The 21004-nt window shown below is 37.3% G+C and overlaps 1 protein-coding gene across 1 annotated transcript; it reads left to right on the top strand.

Moving 5' to 3' along the window:
- Nucleotides 1-23: 23 nt before the first annotated feature.
- Nucleotides 24-20464, top strand: LOC137951450 (casein kinase II subunit alpha-2-like). The gene is made up of 10 exons (XM_068798109.1): nt 24-520; nt 628-757; nt 10779-10973; nt 11866-12023; nt 19017-19107; nt 19199-19264; nt 19581-19663; nt 19779-19842; nt 19939-20007; nt 20104-20464. Exons 1-10 carry the CDS (start codon nt 201-203, stop codon nt 20161-20163), a joined length of 1236 nt encoding a protein of 411 aa, XP_068654210.1. The 5' UTR covers nt 24-200; the 3' UTR covers nt 20164-20464.
- The last annotated feature ends 540 nt before the right edge of the window (nt 20465-21004 follow it).

Genomic DNA, 21004 nt, shown 5'->3' with positions numbered 1-21004 from the left:
AACGGACATAAAGCGCATGGATACGATGTAGCATCCGAGCGGACCCATCTGTGCTTACTCCTGCAGTTTGTTTTCTGCGCGCAGGCTAAAAGTGGGAAGAGAAGAATAATCGAATTCCTCTAGAGAGGAGAGAGAGAGAGAGAGAGAGAGCGCGTCTCTATGATACGCGCGATGATTGACGGAACGGAGATCCCTCTTTAATGGCCGCAAGGCCTCTCCGTTTCATTTCTCTTCGACCCTTCTCTCCTTTCCGTTTTTATCAGTTCTTTTCTTCCTCGTCTTCTTCTTCTGCTGCTGTTGCTCCTGTTCCTTATTTTGCGTTTCGGAGGATTTCTTCTGGGTGTGCTCTGACGGTCGCCCAGCCGGTGCAAGACCGTTCCGTAGCCGAAACGCTGGCGCAGAAGATCGGAAAATCGATCCGTCGGCCCGGGGCCACCTCCAAGGCCAGGGTCCACGCCGATGTTAACGTCCTTCGCCCTAAGGATTATTGGGACTATGAATCCCTTACCGTACAATGGGGGTAACCTTGAAAGAAGCAAGACCCTTTTCCTTTCTTTGATTTTTCAGCTGTTCTTTTTACTGATGCTTGACAGGATACGGGTTTTTGGTATTTGGTGGTTTTGCTAGAGAGCAAGACGACTACGAGGTGGTAAGGAAGGTGGGGAGAGGAAAGTATAGCGAGGTCTTTGAGGGGTTTCATTGTCCAGATAATGAACGCTGCATCATTAAGATCCTTAAGCCTGTAAAGAAAAAGAAGGCGAGTTGCTTTTATATTTTATTATGGTGATGGCTTTTAATTGTGTGCGGTTTCAGTTGATGTGTGTTATAAATGTAATGTGAATGTGGAATTTGGATGTTAATTGGATCACATGTTTCCTCTCTCTCTACTGGTATTTGCTATGAGGGGGGACGGCCGTGATACTCTCCCGTTCGTGCTTTTAGGGAATTTGTTATATTTGCATGTGTCATGTGATTGTCCCTTTCTTGCTGCTATCACCTGCAATGCAAGCATATTGGAGTGCCTTTGGTTATTAAAGGATAATTCAAGCATCTTCGAAAGGAGGAGCATTTCTGGAGTACTGTTTATTGACTAGTGTCCATGTAGCACTCAGAAAAGAATTCAAGCTCTTCCACTGCTTTCTTTTCTCCAGAAAAATTGAGGAATGCCCCTGGCTTGTACACTGGAGAATTCTTCTGAAGGTGTCAAGCTGCTGGTTATCGAGGGTGATCCTGAGTTGTTGTTGGATGATTCTTTCGAGATGATCATATCTGTGGTTCTGATGGATACTTGGTCATATTCTGAGTCATTGTTTTGCTGAAAAAGGAGTAATCTTCTTTAAGGGCATTCAATGTGCTGGTTCTGGGTTGCACTGTTATTGATTCTGTTGCCGTGTCTCTGTGAGAATAAGTTAGCAGACTTTGCAGAATCTTTTTTAGGGGTAGTCGACGTACTGGTTCTGGGTTGCACTATTATTAACTCTGTTATTGTGTCTGCAACTTCTCTATTTCCTCTGTCATTTTGTGTTGCATTGATTGTGTTGAACTCTATTTGTGGAGGAATATTGCTCTAATTTTCACCTGTCAATTCTCAAGGCATTAACATCTGAACCTAAAATAAAAGCTGCAATCTTTGAGCAAGACCAGAACTCGTATCCTGACTCTATATTGTGGGGAAAAGCAAGGGAAGATGTTTCTGGGCATCTCCTAAATGGTTCCGCCAAGGGATGAGAATATTTGCTCTGCACTTCAATCAAGAGTGCATGAGAATGTCTGTGTTTTGTGTTAATGAAGAAGGGGAAAAGCAAGGGAGGATGTTTCTGGGCATCTCCTAAATGGTGCCGCCAAAGGATGAGAATATTTGCTCTTCACTTCAATCAAGAGTGCATGAGAATATCTGTGCTTTGTGTTAATGAAGAAAGTTTCTTTACCTGAAAAATGGTGCAAAGCCTATTTGTTTTAGAGTGACTCAGTGAGTGTGTGTGTGTGTGTGGAGAGAGAGTGAGAGACTGTGGGGCATTTTTTTGTCTCAAATATAGTGACTTCTTATACAGTCATCATAGTCACAGTTTTATCCCAGTTATGTTGGGAGAGCTAAATGAATGTTCTCGTTTTTCTTTATCCTGAGGCAACTCCATTGAAGATAATCTCCTTTAAAACTTCCCTCACTCCTACCAGGTATTGGATTCTTGGTCTTCCTCTTCTATTTTTCTTTCTTTGCTGTTGATCCTCAAATCATTGCTTTCAGTCCTCAAACCATTAATGGCAAGGCTCTTCTTATTGGTCAGTATATGGCCTGCATTGTACGTACGTGAGCAGCTAAAACTATTCAAATTTTCTTGTTAACTCTTTTGTACATTTGTACTACTTCTAAGTGTTCTCCAAAATAGCACCTTCTAATTTTGACTTTAGATGATTTGCAACATTCTTTTAAACAGTAGTCAAGTTTTTGGCCATGGAGGGAAGTGCACAATGCCAATATGGTTACAATTCTCACAGTTAGACTCCTACAGTTAGCCCATCTAATAGTATATGAAGGTTTTGGTGGACTGTAAGCTAAGAGAAGCAATCATTTGAACCCAAACTCGGAATTCTGAGGATAGGTTCTCTTTTACATTTATGAACCAAACTAGGGCTCGGTAATGCTCTTCTATATGACTAGTTCTTAGACTTATGATCTGGTGGTGGACAGAACATTTACTTTTCAGGACTCTAAGGTGATTCAAGGCCAAAGTGCAGTCTGGAATCTCCATTTTATAACTTCTTTAAATGATGCTTACATGATTGAAGCAGCTGAGTTCTTATCAATATTAAATGTATACACTTCAGACATAATGGCTTGACATGCCAATCTGATCTTTGTGCTCTCAGGATAGCCTATAACAGCTTTTGTATATGCTCACTTGCACGACCAAAGGACCAAAGGAGGCTTTTGTAGCTTGTAAACTCCTTGGTTCCTCTAAAGCTATTCACTTTGTTTATTGTTCAATATCCTAATGTGTGATGAGTTGCTCAAAGAGGGCTGCTCTACAGGGAACTCACGATGTAATTTGTGACTTGGTGGAGGAACCAACAGACCATGTCCTACTGAATTGCTCTTTCAGTGCTGCTGTATGGAATCTGGAAGATTGTCTTAATTTGTGCATGCTTCCTTACTCTTTTCTAGAAATGTTAGAACATTGCAATACTTGGAGCCTTCTTAAAACGGGTCAATTGCTCTGGTAAGTTTCTGTGGCTGCTGTCTTGACAATGAGAGGGTTTGTGAAATGCTGCGCACAAAGCTTAATGCCTTGGATTTCGTGCCATGTTGGTCTTGCACAGTGAGTCTTTGTTCAGCATTGCCAAACCATCTTAAACAATCTCTTGTATGAGTCTATTGATTTTGTTCTTAAGTGGTCTATAATAAGTTTTTATCTTGTTTAGTCTTTCCTAGCTTTGCCACAAATGCATTTAGTATTTACCTTTTCAACATCTATAACAAAAACAATTAGCCGTATGATATTAGGTGTGAATCGAGAGCCTAAAGATTCAATACAGTGTGGCTTGAAACATAGCATAACACTTGTTGTGCTATACAGCTTGTATCAAATACTTTCCATAAGGGCTCTAGATGCTCCACTCTGTGTTCAGTGATTTATCAATTCACTCAATTAGGGCTGGTCATATTTGATAAGCCTTTCCCTTCCCTGTTTCAAAATGAGGTGAAAAACTACAATGTGTGCTAAGACCCCCACCTCCCATTTCCTAAGAAGGTGTTGAAGAGAAGATATGGAAGGCTCTTTAATGATTCTCACAGTAAGAAGTCTCACAGAGTCAGAATTAATATGGTGGAGTCTTACAAAAGTCTCACAAAAGGAGTCTCACAGAAGAGTCTTAGTTTAAAGGTATTTTAGTTATGTTAATCTTCTATTTATGTTAAGTTGTTTAATTATGTTAGGACTCTTTACGTGTTAGACTTTAGGTGTAATTGGAACAATGGTAGTTTAATTGTAATTGGACTCTACTCCTTCCCTCTATTATAAATAGGGATTCATGTACTCAGATTACAAAAAGTTAATGAAATTTTTCTTTTTTCCAAAAATTCAACATGGTATCAACAGGTTTTGTGAGTTGACTCGGTCAACTCATAGAGATAACGTGATCATTTTCTGATCTATCATCTCTAGTAGTTTAGGTTCATATTTATTTATTTTTTCTCTTTTTAGTTTCAATACCCGTTTTTTTTTGGCGTTCGCACCTCCATACGGAGCTTTTCATATAACAAATTATATATTGATGAAAAGATAATCGAGTCTCATTTCCAACTCAAAACGAATTTTGGCAATTGGAGTTTTCTATAAAGAGAAATTGATATTTGAAGCAGCAAAGGTCTGATTGCAAGAGAAGTTTGAGTAGCAGCAGAAAACTTCTACTTTCGAGCCGTCTTATGCCATCAAGAACGAGACTTTATAGGGAGAATTCTATATTAAAAGAAAGATCTGTAAGTCAATTTTCTTACCTATTCAACCAATTCTCAATCTAAGTTTTCTATAGGGAGATATCGATCTTGGAAGAATCAGTGGTCATGCTGGCCATAGGAGTACTCAGTTCGGCCAGATTACAAATTCCCAAAATATATCAGCTTCTTTATCTCAAAAGAAGGATATTTTATGAAGTGAAGTTATACTTGGATGAAAGGTATTGAAGTTTAATTCCAGAAGGAGAAAATTTCATGTCAATCTGATCTATATTTAAGGAAATATTCACATTGCATTCGGCAAGGGTTAAGATACGGAATGGAGATAATCAAGAGGTTAAAAAAGATTCAAGAACGAATATTTTTTTGTCAAAATGGATATCAAATTTTAGATATTTGGGTCTAGTTTCTTGATCAACAAACCGTTTGTGATTTTGAGCTTATTTATGGAGGTATTGATATCATAAGTATCAAAGATCAGTTCTTCCGAAAATCTTTCCTTTTTCCCTATTTTCTCTCCTATTATGTCTCCAGGCATTGATGTGATTTGAGTTTCCTTTTCTCCTAAAATCCGACCTTTTTAGCCAAATTTGTCTTCTAATCACAGAGTTTTGGTCCAACTTAATCACTCCATGATGTGCTCATTCAAGATATGCTAATCATGCATCAAAATTATTTTCAAGTTTTGTGTTTTTGTTATTTTGTTGTATATTCAAGATGAAGTTTTTGTATCTAAGAAGAATTTTTTTGCGGCAAAGAAAATTGAAGACCAAAAATCCTCTTAAATACAAACTGAAGTTATAAACTCCAACTCGAGGGGGAGTATTGAAGAGAAGATATGGAAGACTCTTACATGACTCTCACAGTAAGAATCTCACATAGCCATAATTAATATGGTGGAGTCTTACATGAGTCTCACAAAAGAGTTTCAGTTTAAAAATGTTTTAGTTATGTTAGTTTTCTATTTATGTTCAATTGTTTAATTATGTTAAGACTTATCTTTAAGTATTAGACTTTGGGTGTAATTGGAACAAGGGTAGTTTAATTGTAATTGGACTATACTCCTTTCCTCTATTATAAATAGGGGCTCGTGTACTTAGATTATAATAAGTTAATGAAGTTTTTCTCTTTTCCAGAAATTCAATAGGGAACTTGAGAAAGCAACGCAACCCAATTCTATTTGACGAAGCCCATTTCTCTTTCTATCTTAAAGAAAGCGGTTTCTTATTCTTTGGTTGTGAGTGAGCCCTTTGCTTTAGTTTTTGCTATTGTAGGTTATTGGCTTATCTCAAGAGCAAGCAAGGGGAGACGAGAAAAGCCTACATCACATTCATTGCCACAAAGTCAATCACAACCCTGATGCCTCTCAGTCACCCACCATCTAATGTCATGCACTATAAACCAAAGTAGTGCGTTTATGGTATTCTTTCTATCTGGTGAAGCTATATGCGTTCTTCTCGCTTGTCATATAGTTTCCTTATTGTTATAAAGCGCTTGATAGGCACACTATCTAGCCATGTGCAATAAGTGAATTTATTTAGTGGAGACATTATTGAATATGAAAAAATGAATCTCTGCAGGCAACAAGCACTTGGGCCCTAACAATGTGTTAGTGGCAAGTCCTTGTACGGGAATGATTGATTCCAAAAGAATTAACCTAGTGGATAAATCAGGAATACAGAAACAAAGACCACAATTGGAGCTAGTGCTCGTGGGAGGTAACGTTTTCAAGATGATTATTTTCATCTTTTTTATACGAAAAGGTCTTTTCAACTTGAAAATTTGAGTATGTTTGTCCTCTTTGTTCATCCCCGCTGGACCATATCCTGACTAAACAGGCTAAGTAGCATCCCACACTGACACTCACACTCACAAATAAAGAGTCACAACAGTCAACATCCCTGAGTAAGGCTCTCTTACAATGCAAAAAGAAACCTAGGCAACCACTCCTCTATGTGTCTATCACTAGCACATCTAGGGCTGCAATGCCTAGCCCTGTTAGAGAGGCCTAGCTTATCTAAGAAGTTCTAATTTAATTCGGGTAAATGCTTTTGGTTAGAGGTGGCATCAAGCCAAATCGTTCGAGCTCGGCTCAATTAAGTTTTTACTTGAGCTCAACTCCAACTCAAACTTGAAATAAGGCTCATTAAGTATAACAAGCCAAGCTCAAGATTTTTCAAGCTTGACTTGTTAGCTCGTGAGTTGACTCGTTAACATAGATTTTTTTACGAAAATACTCTTTATTCTAATTACTCTCGTTAATTTCCTCTTTAGTTGGTTGATAGTTTCTCTTATTTACCTCAAACCTCAAAGATGATCATTTGTTCAACCCTTTTGGGTTCCTCAACATCTAATGTTGTTGTTTGCTAATGGAATAAATACAATTTATGGAAGTGTTTGCTCTTTCTTTTAGGTCTATTAAGCGTGTTATTATACATTAGTATGCTCCATTGCAAAGTCTTGGACTCCTCTCTTGTAGCTTGCAGTTCAATGGTACTAAGTTCATCACAATATTCTTTTTATTTATTTTGTATTTTTTTTTAATTTTTTTAGTTCTAAATGTAGGTTGGAGCTCGAACCCGGCTTGAGCTCGAGCTCGAGCTCAAACTAGGTTAAATTTTTTGGGCTCGAGTTCGATTCCAATTTTATGCTCGACGTTGAGCTCGAGTTTGAAGTATTTAGATCAAGCCAAGCTTGAACATATGCATGTTCGAGCTTGGCTAGGCTCAATGCCACCCCTACTTCTGTTTACACCTTTGTGTGTTGTGTATACCTCTAGCCCCTAGGCACCACAGGTGGAGGGGGCATTATATTTGAGACCTTGCGCCCTCTGGGTCCATAGGTATAGGAATCAATCAATTGTCTCATTGCAGATAGAGCCAAATACAAAGCCAACAAGCTGGAGTTGTTTGTTCTCTCCAAACTTTTGCATTCTATAGGGCGAGTCGCTTTCTAGCTACCTCAAGCCCCTTTATGTAATAGGAGTTTTAGTAGCTAAATCGAAACTTAGCCTTCCAACCAGCCACTTAAAGATAGGAGCCTCTCAATGAAGACTGTGTCGAGGGGTGCCTTTACATAATAGGGCCCAATAGGGTAGGCGCCTAAGTGCCTCTTTAGATTTTGGGCCCTTTGGGCACCCTTGAATAGTGACACTTGCAGTTTTTCTACTGCTTGTTGTTCGCAGCCATGATTTTTGAAGGGGTACCGACTTGGTGTTGATGAGCTTCTACTGAGATGCGCCTCCACCACCCAATAGAAGTAATGGGTAATTGTTTACTTCTGGTTCAATGTGAGACAAATAAAGGTCTTATAGGGGATTGGTAGCTCTTGAATCACTTTCTTGGAACAAATGTGGTAGAGGTTTTTTGAAGGAAATGATGGAAGAATCCATTGATTCTCGAACTTGACAGATGCAAGTTCAAATGCCTTCTGCTTTGAAGCGAAGGGTTCGACTTTTCGTCTTTTTCAACCAAACCGTACCCTTTCACCTCAATCCTATGAAGAGTGCCCTAAGGCTTGTGTACCTTTATGTGGGGATACTTGGTCTGTGGTGACAACGAGTGCATCAAGGTAGAACGCATCGAGCTTGTATCACACATCAAGCTTACTGAGTTCGGAGCTAATGGAGCTTGGCTTTAACGTAAGAAGGATTGTGTCGATTTAGCAGCTTCCTTATAGATTGCTCCTTCCGTAGTTCAAGTTCGAGCACTTGCAGCTCAATAGCTGTAGAGCCACTACTTCGGTTGTGTGTGATGCAATTTGTTCTCTGGCTCGCTTCACTCCTTTGCTGGCCTGAATTTTCCCACATTTACATAGCTCAAATGGATCCACATTGAGATTCTCATTCCTTGTCCACCCTTTCCAAAGATAAGAATTGTGCTCAATGATTACTGAGAAATGCATGGAAGAAGTGCAAACGCTACACTTGAGTCACCCAATAACTATGTCATCCCCATGGAGGGCATAATCATTGAACCGACGTCCAGTCCCCAGGAAGCATAGGAAAACGCTTGTTGTTGGAGTGAAGGAAGACAAAGTTGAAGTGCACCTGGCTCTGAACCTATGTGCCTATAACTTCGTTTCCCATTGAACCCCTATGTGTCTATACGAACCTCTAACCTTGAACAACTCCTGGAATAGGATTTTTTTTTAAGGCTACTCTTGAAGCTCATGCTCCCAAGGTTCGAATAGCATTCAGAATCAATAATCCTGCATTCTTTAGTTGCTCTTGCATTAGATTACATTTTGATGGTTAGTGGAATACCTAGCGTAGAAGGTGACCCGTGTGGACGGGAAATGTCGTCGAAGTGCCTTGATGCTCTTTCTATTCACAGTTGTGAGCGCTCACCTTTTGAAGCTCATAGGAGGGCTTTCCTTTGTTAGAAATCAGCAAACAAAATTATTGAACTGAAAATCAAAAGAAATGTAACAAAAAAATGTTCCTTCTTGAGGACCCTAAACCTGAATATTCAGTGCCCTTTCATCGTAGATAGAGTTCTCTGTTGGGTGATAATTGCTCTTCCGCATCCCAAAGCATGCTGCCCTCTATTGGCCACATCAACCCTTGCCTAAGGTAATTGCTTCTCGCCCTACTAACGCCTGCTCCAACCAAACCCATGCTCAGTCCTTTAAGAGATCCATAAGTGGAGCAACTTGAACCCTAATACTCTCTAATTGATCTTTACAATGCTAGGTGCCTAGCGCTAACATCCAGCTGTTTTTTTTGATTGGGCGTTGATCCCTAGTAATCCCAGATCAGCATGCTGCAATGCATACATACCTTGCTCCTACATCTCTGGAACCTCCTACTTCTTATGCCTACACTACAGCTCATGCCAAACTAGCACCTACTGAGGTTGGTGTGGCCGCGAGGGCTGTTGCTTGTTGGATGGGCATGGTAAGTAGGAAGGTGATCTGAAGGGGCAGGAAAGGTGAGAAAAAAAGGACTTAGGGCACTTGCAGCCCCTTTACATAAGAGGGGCACTTGCAAGGCCCTATTGCGCCATTGCTTGTACCCTGAATTAGTGTTTTTCTTAATTAGCTTAAAGATCTCCCTTTTCATTAAGGATTTTATAAGGCGTAAAAAAGGCGTTAAGGTCTTGTTATACCTATTATGAATTGCCTGGTATGCAACATTTGTTGTTTGAATATGACCAACCATAATTCTCTTTGTGATTGGTTGAGCTTTGGCAACCAAAGGAGTCACCAGCCATCAACTTGCATAAATAATTCATTTATTCAGCCTTGATTAACCTAAATTACTGCATTGCTTCCATTATCTAGATTTGCCAATGAACACTGTATTGTCTCAAACAGCACACTATGGTGATGTTTCTTGTATCTAAAAGGTTTGTTTGTCTTCAGTTTCATTGTAACTAGGTTTCTTGATTTATACAATATCATGACTGTTTCTTGTATATAAACGGTTAATTTGTTATTGATCAGTTCAAAAGTTGATTGTTAACAGGCTGATCCTTGGCTAGATTACGTGTCACAGGGAATGCAGTCGTGTGTTTGCCTGGTGGTCCTAAATTAGTTACTACAAGTATTTCCTTAAGAATATCAATATATCCTTGACCAATTTTATTTTTTTCATAATGCTGACAAGATAATATATGTATGTTCTTATAGTGAATCTTTTATAAAGTTAAAATGACCATGTGTCTGAAAAATGATCTGGCTATTTACTCATGATACCTCCACTTTTGATTTATCCCTTGATAGTTGTTTATCATCCTTACTGATAAAAATAGATATAGATACTAAATATTTGTCCTGCATTTTGCTTATATATTAATATGATACACTAGTTCTGAGTATGCAAATAATTGGTAAGCTTGACCAGCTAAATGTGCCTATTATATCTGAGCATCACTTTCATGTCTGAATTGCCTCACCATGGAGGAAATGCTATGTGGGTACTCTGTCTGCTGATAGTACCTCTGTTTCGAGTTTGATTGCTTGAGGATAAGCATACAACTGGATCAGATACTACAGGTTCTTCTGTTTTTTATTTTATGTTATTTTTTGAAATGAGACAGATTCTCTTGTTGTTACCATGTTTGGATTGCATATTAATACAGAACCTTTCAAGTTGTAGATCTTGATCGTCTTTACAGTTCATGCACATTAAGTAGGTTGTCATACCATTTTCTCAGAAAAGGTAGGCTCTTACATGTGCCAGATAACCTGCAAGTCCACTGAGTTGTTGCCTTTAATTTTTGTAATTTTGATGCAAAAACTGGAACTTTTTTGTTGTATATGCTACCCTGATTAGGTCATCTTTGTCTTCTGCTAAATTTTCATTCTTTTCTTTTTAATGCAGATCAAGAGAGAAATAAAGATACTCCAGAACCTATGTGGTGGGCCCAATATCGTGAAACTGCTTGATATAGTCAGAGATCAGCAATCTAAGACACCCAGTCTTGTATTTGAATATGTCAACAACACTGACTTTAAAGTGCTTTATCCAACACTTACAGATTATGATACCCGGTATTACATCTATGAACTACTGAAGGTACTACAACATGCATATTAGTATTTGAGTGCTTTCTCTTGGCTAGCATAGTCTTATCTGGTACTATATTTGTGATATGAGGACTGTCTCTGAATGCAAATTGGAATATCTACTTAATATTCTAATGGAAAAAGAAGAAGAAAAAGCTTCATGCTACAGCTATGATCTTCTGAAGAACGCCATTTTAAACAAAATTTCTGTTTTTTTGCTATTGGATAATTTTAAAAAACTTCACTTCATCCTATCTCGTGAAACCCTTCTGCAGCCCATACTGTAAAATTGAAATTGTTCCATCACGATGACCTTGTTTTCGAACTTGTTCTTTTTAGTTGTTTCTTTATTTTAATTTTAAGTTATTGTACATCTTACAGTCATTAGATAATAGATATTTTACAAGTATTAATCATAAATATACTTAAAATGAACAAATCTATCTCAACAACTTCTTTTATGTGGGATGGGTTTATCTACGCGCCCCCCTTTCTTCCCAAAGCAACATGTCCCTGCTTTATGGGGGTCAAAATGCAAACTTGTCACCATTCAAATGAAGCAAAATGCAGGGAGGTCCTGTTTCCATGAAATCTGGCCATCCCAACTTCAATTACGTAGTGGCTTTGATGTTGGTTTTTCTCTTCTTTTCCTGCCTCATTCCTCTCTTTTAATGTGCTCTCCTGTCACCACATATCTAAGTAACAGTGGTTGTTTTCTGTTTCAAAAAAAAAAACAATGCTTTTCTGTTTGCTGATCTCTACATTTGCTAATTATACATTTCCATTGGTTTGTGGAAGTTGTATGAGTTTGTATGATGCGAACGATCTGTTTCCTTTTCAATGATTTTGGTGTGAATGTTGTAGATTCTGTACCTTTTGAGTTTCTTATGGACCATTGTTAGGCTTTGGAGTACTGCCATTCACAAGGTATTATGCATCGGGATGTGAAGCCCCATAATGTCATGATAGATCATGAGCAGCGTAAGCTTCGCCTTATTGATTGGGGACTTGCAGAGTTCTATCATCCAGGCAAAGAGTACAATGTGCGTGTCGCATCAAGGTAACATCAATCTCAACTGAGAGGCTTCTAACATATGTATCTTGTCTTATTTTAGTTCTTCATGTACTTGTTTTGTAAAAAATTTGCCTTCGCTTTCTATCTTAGTGGCATTGTCTGTGGGTAACATAATCGAAGGAGCATAGAGAACAGGCTTTAAATCTATTTTCTTGGTTTATAAACAGTAATATGCTGAACATGTACCATCTTCTGTAAAATGAGTATATACGTTTAGTAATTTATCTTAAAATTTACCATCTTCTGTAAAATGAGTATATACCCTTTAGTAATGTATCATAAAATAGCACTCACTCCTATTTCATGTAAAACATAACAGCTGCATGTGACTGTTACTACCCCTACCGTCATGTTACCATTTCCACCATAGGTCTATTACTGGTTTCTGATGTTTATTATAACAAAAATAAGGCAGGAAGAAGAGAAGAAGAATGAGGCTTTGAGTCCCATGTTTTAGGCATATGACAAGCTTTACTGTGTTTGTAGTATGAAAAACCAGATGCCCTTTCAACAGGAACTAAAGTTAACTTCCTAAAAACATTTTCTCAAGAATGAAAGAGCCAGCTGGATTGGTTGAACCACTGGTTCATGTACTTAGGTGATTTTTTTTTAACAATTAGAAGAGGGATTCCACGAAGGGAGCTCCTGAGGGAGGAATGAGTACAAGCACAAAATAAAATACTATAAGAACAACAAGGAACAGTTAAAAAAGAAGGAAAGCTAAGGCAAGGTCAAAGGGAGAAGGAATGAATATTAGATGATGGAATTAGCACACAACAGCTCCTCCTCACTTTTTTCAGTCTGACTGTTTGGTTTAGTTTATTGGGGACTTCGGTGTGCCTGTGCTTTCTTAACATGAATATGGGTCAGTTTCTTTCTTTTTCTTCTCTTTTCTGGATTTTTTCTCTTTCATTACCTTTTCTTAGATGCCAATTTGATTTAGGATGTATCAATTTTCAGTGGCTTTACATTGTTCTCATCTCTATGGAAAAGCGAGGAATGTCTTACAATTTGACATCTTACTCTAAGGCTGCTTTGTATCTATATCTGTAATAGAACAATATCAGGAACTGAATGACCAATATGAATAAGAGATTGATTTGTGAAATGTTAAATATCAAGGGTATTTGGTCATTTTACATATTCTGTTTCAGTCTGTAGGAGTGTCAGTAAGATTGGGTTTTTGTTAGAAGTCTATTGAGTGCCTCTCTCAATGCATGCTGCTCTTCTCTTATTCTCTTTCTTCTTTCTTCCTGTATTCACCTATTTTGCATCTTTTTACATGGTATTAGAGCAATAAGGTCCTAATTCAGAGCTTGTAAACACTTCTTTTCTGCTTCTCTGATGTCTCTGATCTCCTAGAAAGGGGATTTCAGAATTTGCTGTTGATAAAAAATTAAGGTTAAATTTTTTCCATCACTTTGTGTCATACCTAGGGTTGATGGCTTGTGTTACCAATTGAGCAGTTATATCCTTGATTAGTGCCCCAAGAGGGTTGTACCTGAGATTTTTCCCAATTGAAGTGTGCATAGGATCCCAATCCTGTTTCTAGTGCTTGCATCACCTACAAAAAGGCTGACATCAGCAAAATTTTCCAGAAATTTAACTCGTTTAGGGTGCCAATTGGTATTGTTGAGTTTCAATTTGTACGATTGCGCTCAGATTGGGTTTTTTGTTCAGAACTCTAATTGTTGAAAGTGAGCCTGCACTACCTGCGTAGGCATTGATATGTAGGGGTGGCATCGAGCTGAGCCGAGCCCGAACCTGCCTCTGTTCGAGCCGAGCCTAATTTAAATATTTCAAACTCGAGCTCGAGCCGAGCCTAGCCTCGAGCCCAATAATTTTAACCGAATTCGAGCCGAGCTCGAGCTTCAACATTCATTTAAAACTTTTTAAAAATTACATGTCTCGAGTTCGAGCTCCAACATACATTTAAATTTTTTTAAAAAATACATGTCAAATAAATTGTATATAAAATTATACATACATTTTACATAAAATTGGGCACAACCTCTACTTAAATTTGAGCATAAGGGTGGTATCAAATCCAACTGAGTCTGAACCTTCCTATGTTCGAGCCGAGCTTGATTTAAAGATTTTGAACTCGAGCTTGAGCCGACCTAGCCTCGAGCCTAATAATTTTAACCGAGTTTGAGTTCGAGTTCGAGCTCTAGCTCTAGCCAAGTTCGAGGTTAACCTACATTTAATACTCTACATAAAATATATGTCAAATAAAGTATCTATAAAATTATGCATGCATTTTAAAAAAAAAAATTATAGGGGAGGTTCGGGATTGAATCTCGATAATGGATTAGAACCCACCAGTATTAATCTTTTTTACCCCAAATGTTATCTAGCTTATTTTGTAATTTTTGAATCTGGCCATAAATTTACTATGGCCTCCTTAGTGCCCCTGATTGAAATTTTATATTCTAGGAAAAACTAGAATGTTTTTCCTAGGATACACATTTCCAAAAAAACCTTTAAATAAAATCCTATTACTATTAAAGACTTACTAGAAAATTACAAGAAATATTTTAAAATTTTCTTTGGAAAGTTAAATGGACCTCTTATTGCCTCTTCTAGGGAAATAAATAAAAAATTAATAATCAATCTAATATATTACTATACTTATTGATAAATTTTTAATCAAATAAAATGTCAAACACAAAATTGCTATGAAAATTGCCTCATGCTAAAAGTATTATAGCATCAACTGTCAAATACTTATTCAAAATTTTTCTATACGGTTTTCTAGCCCATCTTGGCAATAAAATCTTACTTAGAAAATTATATGATTTTTTAATAAGAATTTCTAATTAGAAAAATGTTTCCAAAAAAGATGAGGCACTAATGGTACCTATATTTCTACTAAAAATGTATTTTCAACATTTATAGAAAAAACCATTAATAGTCTCTAGAAACGTATTTCTACTAAAATGTTTTTTCAATTTCTTCAAGACCCATGAGGAAGGGATAAAGAGTTTTTTATATTTTTTTACTTGTTTATGATCTTGACGGCGACAGAGGCGGCCAAAGCGGCGGATGGGAGGGGCTCGGCGTGCCCCCCGCTCTCGCTCCCGATCCCGCAACTCGCCTGTTAATGAGCTGGCTCGCAAGTTTTCGAGCCCAACCTTGATTCGGTCGAGCTGCTCGCGAGCCGGCTCGGTTCGGTTCAAAGCCACCCCTATTGATATGTGTTTGATATCTATCATTGCTGTGTTGATTGTGTTTATAATCTATGGCTGATTCTGGTGAGATAATTACTCTTAGAAGAGAGTTTGGGGTTTTTGAAAGGAAAGTCACTATTATTATCACCATAGTGAAGTTGAATGGTCAAAACTAGCTAAGTTTGTCTAAGTTTGTATGAATCCATCTCAAGCCTAAAAAATTGAAATTTATTACAGATGATCCACCAATTCCCACTACAGATGATTGAGACAGACAATAGCTAGGTTATGACCTAGTAACTCAATAGTGTGGACTCTAAATTGAGAAGTTAGATTATGAACTGCGAAACAACGAAATAATATAGATGTCTCTTGAAGCTTTATATGTGTGGGAGTGTAATCTCTCTAGAGTTTATGAATTGTATGCTAAGCCGTTTAATCTTAAAAGAGGTGAAAGGACAGTGATTGATTATTACAAGGAGGTACAAAGTATTTTGCAGGAAATTAGCATTGTCCATCATTTTACAACAGATGTAGAAGAGCTTAAAAGACAACAAGGACAGATTCATGTAGAGAAGTTCTTGAATGATTTGGGGGCAGAATTTGATGCAGATGACATTCCATCATTCTTCAAAGCATGCAACAAAGTAATACGTGTAGAGACAACAATTATATCAAAAGATAGCAAAGAAGCTAAGAGGGTTGATACTACTACTCTTAATACTCAAGTGTGATCAAACTCTGTAAGGGGTTGTGGAGGAAAGGAAATGGTAAGGGGTAGAGGTCGTGGTAATGTCAAAGATGAAAGGTGTATTTATTGTGGATGCGCCAACCATTTTTTAGATAAGTGTCGGGACAAGTTTGGTAAACTTGCATGGGCCAATTCTTTTGTTCAAGTTGGCAATGAGACCTCTTCCAATTGAATAGTTGGTATTCTTGGTTCCCTTGATGAATTCCAACAACTAGCATAGAAAATTGCTCAATTGACATCAAAATTTTCCTCCTCTGCATCTATAGCTTAGTCTACACCTCCTACACTCGTTCTTACCGGTTTAGGTATGTCTGCTTTATCTGTAAATCCTATTTCTTCTTGGGTTATCGAGTCAGGAACATCATCACACATGACAGGTATGTCCTCTCTTTTTACAAATCTTAGGCCATTTCTTTAAAACAAGTCACCCTTGTTGACGAGTCTATATCTCTTGTCCATGAAATAGGCAAAATTTAGTCTACATCCTCCCTGGTATTACAACGGTATTATTTGTTCCAAAGTTTCCTATTAATCTCCTATCAATTAGTCAACTCACAAAATCTATGAATTGCTCAATTATGTTTTATCCTACTCGTCGTGTTGGAGACTTTCTCTCTTGTAGCTAGATTGACCTCAGTAAATTCCTTGTATATGTAGCAGTGAATCAAGGATGGCCCTTGGTTCAATTGGATGTCAAGAATCCCTTCTTGTATTGTGATCTAGAAGAAGAGGTGTTTATGGAGCAATCTTTTAGGTATGTTGGTCAAGCAGTAAACAATTTATGGATTCAAGCAGAGTCCTAGAGTGTGGTTTGATAAGTTCAACCAAATAGTAATGTCATTTTTTTTTTTGTAGAAGTCATTGTGATCACTCATTATTTGTTATGAAGAGATTATCTGGAGTTATATAGTTACTTGTGTATGTCGATGACATTATTTTGCCAGGAAATGAAAAGAAGGGAATTGAAGAAATGAGGAACATATGGCTTAAGCATTTTCAAACCAAAGATCTAGTTTCACGCAAATACTTCTTTGAGATAGTAGTTACTTGGAGTAAAGCATAAATTATTTTAACCCAATAGATGTTACGAATATGCCATAGGAGTATGTTTTTCTAAGAGCTAAACCTGTAGAGACATCAATGGAGGTTGGTAATGATCTTCATAATGAGAGTAGTCACAAACTTAGAGATAAACAATGTATCAAAGATTGGTTAGAAAGTTGATTTATGCTACAATTACACGTCCCAATATATCGTTTGTTGTAGTGTGGTGAGTGGGTTCATGGATTGTCAATGTAAAGTACATTAAGAAGCTGCTCAGAGGATCTTGAAGTATTTAAAACAATCACTTGGGAAAATATTGTTCTTTGAGCCCTACAGTCATTTACAGATAGATGTTTTTTCATACGCAAATTATGCAGGGTCTAAGTTAGATAGAAAGTCTACTACTGGATATTGTATATTTGTAAGTGAAAGTTTAATTAGTTATAAGAGCAAGAAGCAAAATATAGTGGCTCACTTAAGTGCAGAAGTAGAGTATAGAGCAATGGCCCACAAAGTGAGCTAATGTGAGTCAAATTTGTTCTCCAAGAGTTAAACCTACATGTTACAAAACCCATGGCCATGTACTGTGATAACTAAGCAGCTATTTTAATTGGAAGCAACCCAGTGTTTTACGAGGAAATTAACCATATAGAAGTAGGCTGCAACTTCATTCTAGATGTAGTAATGAGGAAGACCAACTTGGTGATATGTTCACCAATGCTTTGGATAAGCGTGAGTGTGGGATGTTTTTTAACAAACTGAAGCTTTTAGACATATGCTCCGGCTTATGCCGGAGTGTTGAATATCAAGAATATTTTGGTTATTTTACATATTCTGTATTAAGCTGTAGGAATGTCAGTAAGATTGGGTTTTTGTTAGAAGTCTATGGTCCAGATTACATGTTATTCTGATGTGTAGTTAGAGAGTATAAAATTTTGAGTTATGAGGGGTAGTTATGTAAATGGACATCAAGTCACTTAAGTGATCAATAAAAAAGAGAAAGGGTTCGATTTTTGCTCCCATTGAGTGCTTCTTTCAACTCACTGTGCTTTTCTGACCTCTTCTTTCTTCTTTTTTTTCATCCTTTCTTCTACTATTTTGCATTTTTTTTACATGAAAAATAGTACAAGCAGGTCATCAAATGAAAAATAAGGTAAGTTAAATACTTTTATCAGAAAAGTAAGAAGTATGTGGGAGTATATGGAGATCCAACAAGGCCAATCATCCTTTATGCATGTCTTGATCTGATCTGAGTTACTGTGGGGTCGTTTTAGTTTGAATTGACTGCGATGTAAAGACTAATGTTGTACCATTTCTGATTGATCCACTGGTTCCACCAGTTTTGTACAGTTCTGGCTAACCTACGGCTTTAATGATAAGCTGTTTCAGGACCATTAATACAACAACCTAATAGTTGTCTGCAGAAATCTTCAAATGATGAAAACTTCTTACCAGCATAACACAAATGTTGAGTTCTATGCTTTTTGATAGCAAATATTGCATACTGTTAGCTTACATATGAATACTTTGTAATTATTTCCTTCTCATGCATGCTTGTGGAACAAAATCTGGTCTTTATTGAGTGTTGGCTCAATAGTTACGTGTCGGGGTTTTTTATTATGAGATCTTTGGTTTTCGTCTCGGGGAACATGGAGCACTTGTGTTGATATTCCTTTTTTTTTTTTCTCCTGATGAGTGTACTTTGGGGTATGTTAAGTATAAAAACTCTAAAACAAGCTTTTTGATCGACTTATACCTTAAGAAGTTGTTAAAATTCTTTTGTAAGGACTTGAATGACAAAGATTTTGCTGACAAAGCAAACTAAAACATTTTTGGTTATGTTCCTGGTACTAAATTTTAATATTGCTCTTACACGAAATCTTTGCTAAATTTGATATACTCCTGTTTTCTTGGATAGGAAGATCTATCCACCTTTCACGGCTTTCAACTGTGAGTCACTTGCTAGAATTTCTTGCAGTTTCTTACAAGCTTTGTTTTCTTCTGTGCTTTCAGGTACTTTAAGGGTCCTGAACTTTTGGTAGATCTGCAAGACTATGATTACGCTCTAGATCTGTGGAGCCTTGGTTGTATGTTTGCTGGCATGGTCAGTGTCTCTGTGATCAAAAGCAATGGCCTGACTCATTCCATCTGACTTGTTTATTCATATTGTCATACTAATAGAACTCTCTCTGCAGATATTACGTAAGGAACCCTTTTTCTATGGCCATGATAATCATGATCAGTTGGTTAAAATCGCCAAAGTAAGTGAAATTGTTTCTCTGACTTTTGGATGTAACATCTGCAGATGGAATCATATTAGCAGTCGATCTTGCACATTTATTTTCTTTTACAATCACAAACCTCCTCATTGTCAAGGTTGAGGCCTCCTTAAAATTTGAGTCTTTTTTTTTTTTGTTTTTGAAATGTTAACAAGTGTTGTCATCTGTGCATTTACGAGCTGTTTTTGGTGTATCAAATGTATTACATGTTAGGAAAATTTACTTTGCATCTCAAATATAACCATTTTTCTTTGTTTACTTTGTTGAAAAAATTTATTCACTCCTTTCTGCTTCACAGGTGCTTGGCACTGATGAATTGAATGCTTATTTAGACAAATACCATTTGGAACTAGATCCCCACCTTGAGGCTCTTGTTGGAAGGTTATACTAGCCTCACTCTCATAGCTTGGAATCTATTGTTTCTCTCTGCACACAATTGCCTGGTCTGTGATGAATTCTCTTTTAGAGTTCTTTTAAATCATTATTTTTTTTACAGGCATAGCAGAAAGCCCTGGACAAAATTTATCAATGCTGAAAATCAGCACTTGGCAGTTCCTGAGGTCACTCATCTGCTATCTTTTCATCAAATTTGCGCCCCGACTTTACCTTAGAAATTCACATCTAAGCTCATGTAATTTTGACCTCTGATGCTTTAGGCAATCGATTTTCTTGACAAGTTGCTCCGGTACGATCACCAGGAACGACCAACTGCAAAAGAAGCAATGGTACCAGAATTATCTTCCTTTATATAGTTATTTCTCTGAGCCATGAAGTTCATTCCAAAGTTGTGTCACTGTTGATGAGTGATGGTTGTTTTCCAGGCACACCCATACTTTTATCCAGTGAGAAGTGCAGAAAGCAGCAGAAACCGTACTCAGTAGGCTAAGATCAAGCTTAGTTCTTGGAGAACAACATTGATGTTTACTGGTTGTATTTTGAAAATACAAGGGTCCATTTTGATTGATATGTTTGGGTTCCTTTTCGGCCATAAATGATCTGGGCTGTGTTTTATCGGACTTCATCAGTGTCAATCAGTTTCCATCGTGTAAGCAAGAATTTGGTGGGAGTGACTTTTCAGAAATTTGAGAACGGCTGATATTGAAACATATCTCTGGTATAAAGTTGTCCAACAACTCCATTTTTATTATAAAAAAACTGGCGATGAAGCTTCAACTTCTAATATATTATTGCACTCGAAGCAAGTGTCATTTTATTTTTAATGACTCGCATGTAGAGTGCTATATTATAGAAATCCTTTTGCAGATTGCTGCTACTAGAAAAAGCGATGAATCCAAATTCAATCAGGTCACAAAACAATTACTGAAAACTCCAATCAGCAGGGCCCCTCTCCCCAATTGTGTTTAAGCTCGTACCAGAGGCAGTACAGAAGCATCAGGGTAATATCTTATATTTGGAAGTGATGAAGATGATATCTGCATGCCGACGATAGTGGTGCTTTAGAGATCTTTTTTCTTGAGTTGGGATCTTTATTTGATGGATAGCACGATAACTATAAAATAATTGCTTGGCATTTCTGAAGAAAAGGACAAGTAATGTATTGAATCATACCATACAGAAGCAAAAGTTTTTTTTTTTTTTTTAAACTTCAGGAGGTTTCTTCATGAGTCATCAAACAGAGGCAAATGTATTTCTATTTTTTAAACTTCAGGAGGTTTCTTCATGAGTCATCATCCCTTTTAAATATCTCCTGGACAGTAACAG

Source organism: Aristolochia californica, unplaced genomic scaffold, assembly GCF_029961685.1.
Source record: "Aristolochia californica isolate CCGP_79_NKW_82.1479 unplaced genomic scaffold, dmAriCali1.0.hap1 SCAF_15, whole genome shotgun sequence".
NCBI classification, from domain to species: domain Eukaryota; kingdom Viridiplantae; phylum Streptophyta; class Magnoliopsida; order Piperales; family Aristolochiaceae; genus Aristolochia; species Aristolochia californica.
The sequence above is the reverse complement of the archived record's forward strand: the minus strand, read 5'-3'. Positions and strand labels throughout refer to the sequence as shown.